Source organism: Anneissia japonica, unplaced genomic scaffold, assembly GCF_011630105.1.
Source record: "Anneissia japonica isolate Jap-2015-1 unplaced genomic scaffold, ASM1163010v1 scaffold15703_len53492_cov148, whole genome shotgun sequence".
Lineage (NCBI taxonomy): Eukaryota > Metazoa > Echinodermata > Crinoidea > Comatulida > Comatulidae > Anneissia > Anneissia japonica.
This window is the reverse complement of record NW_022685849.1, coordinates 50,838-53,172: the sequence shown is the minus strand read 5'-3', so window position 1 is coordinate 53,172 and position 2,335 is coordinate 50,838. Positions and strand designations below refer to the sequence as shown.

The 2,335-nt window shown below is 30.6% G+C and overlaps 1 protein-coding gene across 1 annotated transcript in view; it reads right to left on the bottom strand.

Moving 5' to 3' along the window:
* Window positions 1-142: 142 nt before the first annotated feature.
* Window positions 143-2,335, bottom strand: part of LOC117113057 — a 33,192-nt gene continuing 30,999 nt past the window's right edge. Inside the window, exons 18-19 of the mRNA XM_033256288.1 lie at window positions 766-816; window positions 143-409 (exon numbers count right to left, since the gene is read on the bottom strand). Of these exons, the coding sequence (XP_033112179.1) occupies window positions 363-409; window positions 766-816 (98 nt within the window). The 3' untranslated portion in view covers window positions 143-362. The remainder of the gene's footprint in view (window positions 410-765; window positions 817-2,335) is intronic.

The window sequence follows — 2,335 nt, the reverse complement described above, 5'->3', positions numbered from 1 at the left end:
TGCCCCTCCCCCATAAGCACCCCCATTCCTAGGCTTCTAGATACACCGCTGGGTGGGCGCTAAATAGTATAGGGTGGAAACTGGCCAGGTGCAATAGCCACTGGACAAGAGGACAAAAATCTGGGTTCCAAATGGTGTAAGATATTAAAGAACCAGCTAGCAACAAACCAGATACCACCAATAGGCTAAGTGGCAACAGACTAGGTATAGTAGAATGTTGTGTAGCAATATTGGCCATGATGCAACAGGCATTTCAACTTTACTGAACTTCTATATGATTTATCATAAAAAATATAACAAAAATCCTTAGTAATTACATTATAGAATGATTTACTCATCTTTCAAATATACCATTAGAGCAATTACAAATCCCTACCTCGAGTTGACACTTGAGCGTCTTCTTTTTGGGCTTTAGAAAAGAAAAGGAACTTTAAAAATACATTATATTTTTCATTTGTATCAACTTTTTTTTACTTTCTCCAACTTATTTATTATACCAACAAAGCTCATGTTATCATTACGAAAATATCAACATTAGGCATCAAAATATTATTGCATAGGTTTGATAAAAATATCCTGCAGAATTTTAATTTTCAAAAAAATAAATTTTCTTGTGTTTTGTATCTTTGATTGTTGGGGCGTCGACAGGGGTCCTACAAACACTTTTGTAAATTATTTTCAAGTTGTCTTCATGATATTAGTAAAAAAACAATTATACATGTAAAAACAAAATAGTATTTTTCAAATTTATATAATGAACCCTACCTGGAGCTGATAATTGCTCTGTTTCCTTGGGAATTGCACTTGCTGCTGCTGCTTTAAAAAAGAAAGGAACAATAAAATATACTTCAGATTATATATATTAAATATATTACAGCAATATGACATCATTATAATTTTATAAGAAATATACACAACACTAATGTGGACCCTGGGGATAAAATACACAAATGTTCATCACTAAACTAATCACCAAAAGAAGGCTACGCTACTATGGCAATGTAAAAAAAAAGAAAACTACATGAAAGAAACTACGTGAAACCAACATAGTGTACTTGGATCCCTTGTAAATGGAAGCTGACCAAGAGGAAGACCAGTCAAATGCTGGGAAGACTTTGTGAAGTTAGACTGCCAAACCAGAGGGCTCATGTTTCATGACAAAAGTATGCAGTTAGTGTCAAGGCAGAAGAATGTGGCTACACGAGTCAGAAGCCATCAAACACTCAGTAGCTGGAGTGAACGGTGTACGGTAAGAATTGCCCCGGTAAAAATGGCCCAGGAAAAAATGGCCCCAGTAAAAATGGCCCTGGTAAAAATGGCCCCAATAATAAAATTCTGTATTAAAACCGATTTTTAAAAATCATTATATGCATTTTTTTCAACTGAAATAATTTAGTTTTAAAAAGGAATCTAACGTCAAATAAATTGCCATTTACATTTTACTTTTTGCAGGAATACATATTTAATGATAAAATATTCAAAGATAAAAAGCCATGAATAACACTTTTTATTTTTATTTTCCATTTAAATGTTAAAAAACAGCAACAGCATAATCAATAAATCAACATAAATCACACATTTATTAATACTAAAATAATTTATTTGTGGCCAATTTCACGGGAGCGGAATCACAATTTTCCAGAAATTCAATCCGGGTATTTGTAAACCCCAAAAAACAATGGGTTGATATGATCATCAAATTATTATTTTTTTTTTTTTTAAAGAAAAAGAGAGTTCTACAATCATAATTAAACGGTTTGGATGGGGTTCGCAATGTGTTTGGAAGTTTGTGGAGTATTTGCAAGTATTTTTCCACAAAAAAAAAAAAAATCAACATTTTATCCAAAAAATAGGTTCATATGAATATTTAATTTTCTTATTAATATACCAAGTGAGTCAATCACAATTGAATTGTTTGGTATTCTACAGTGTGTTTTGGGAGGTTAGTGGGATTTATCAATACCATTAATATAGTAATAATATTTAATAATAATAACAATTTAAAAAAATACTTAGACCTAACAGCTACCCATACAAAAAGGATTTATTAATTTATCAATCAGCAGGGTACTCCTAGAGCTACTCATAGGAGCTAAAAACTAAGTTATTTTAGTTCTCAAATATGCATATGGTTTATGTTGATTTATTAATTCAATTTTTGCTACAGGGTATTTTACAGCATTTAATTTTTTTTTTTTATAATTGAGTGCCATTTTTTTTAATTTATTGATTCAATTCTTGCTTATTACAGTATTTAAATATTTGAATATTAAAAAAAAAATATCATTTCTATTACTGAATTTTTTCATTGGGGCCATTTTTACCTACTTGTCAT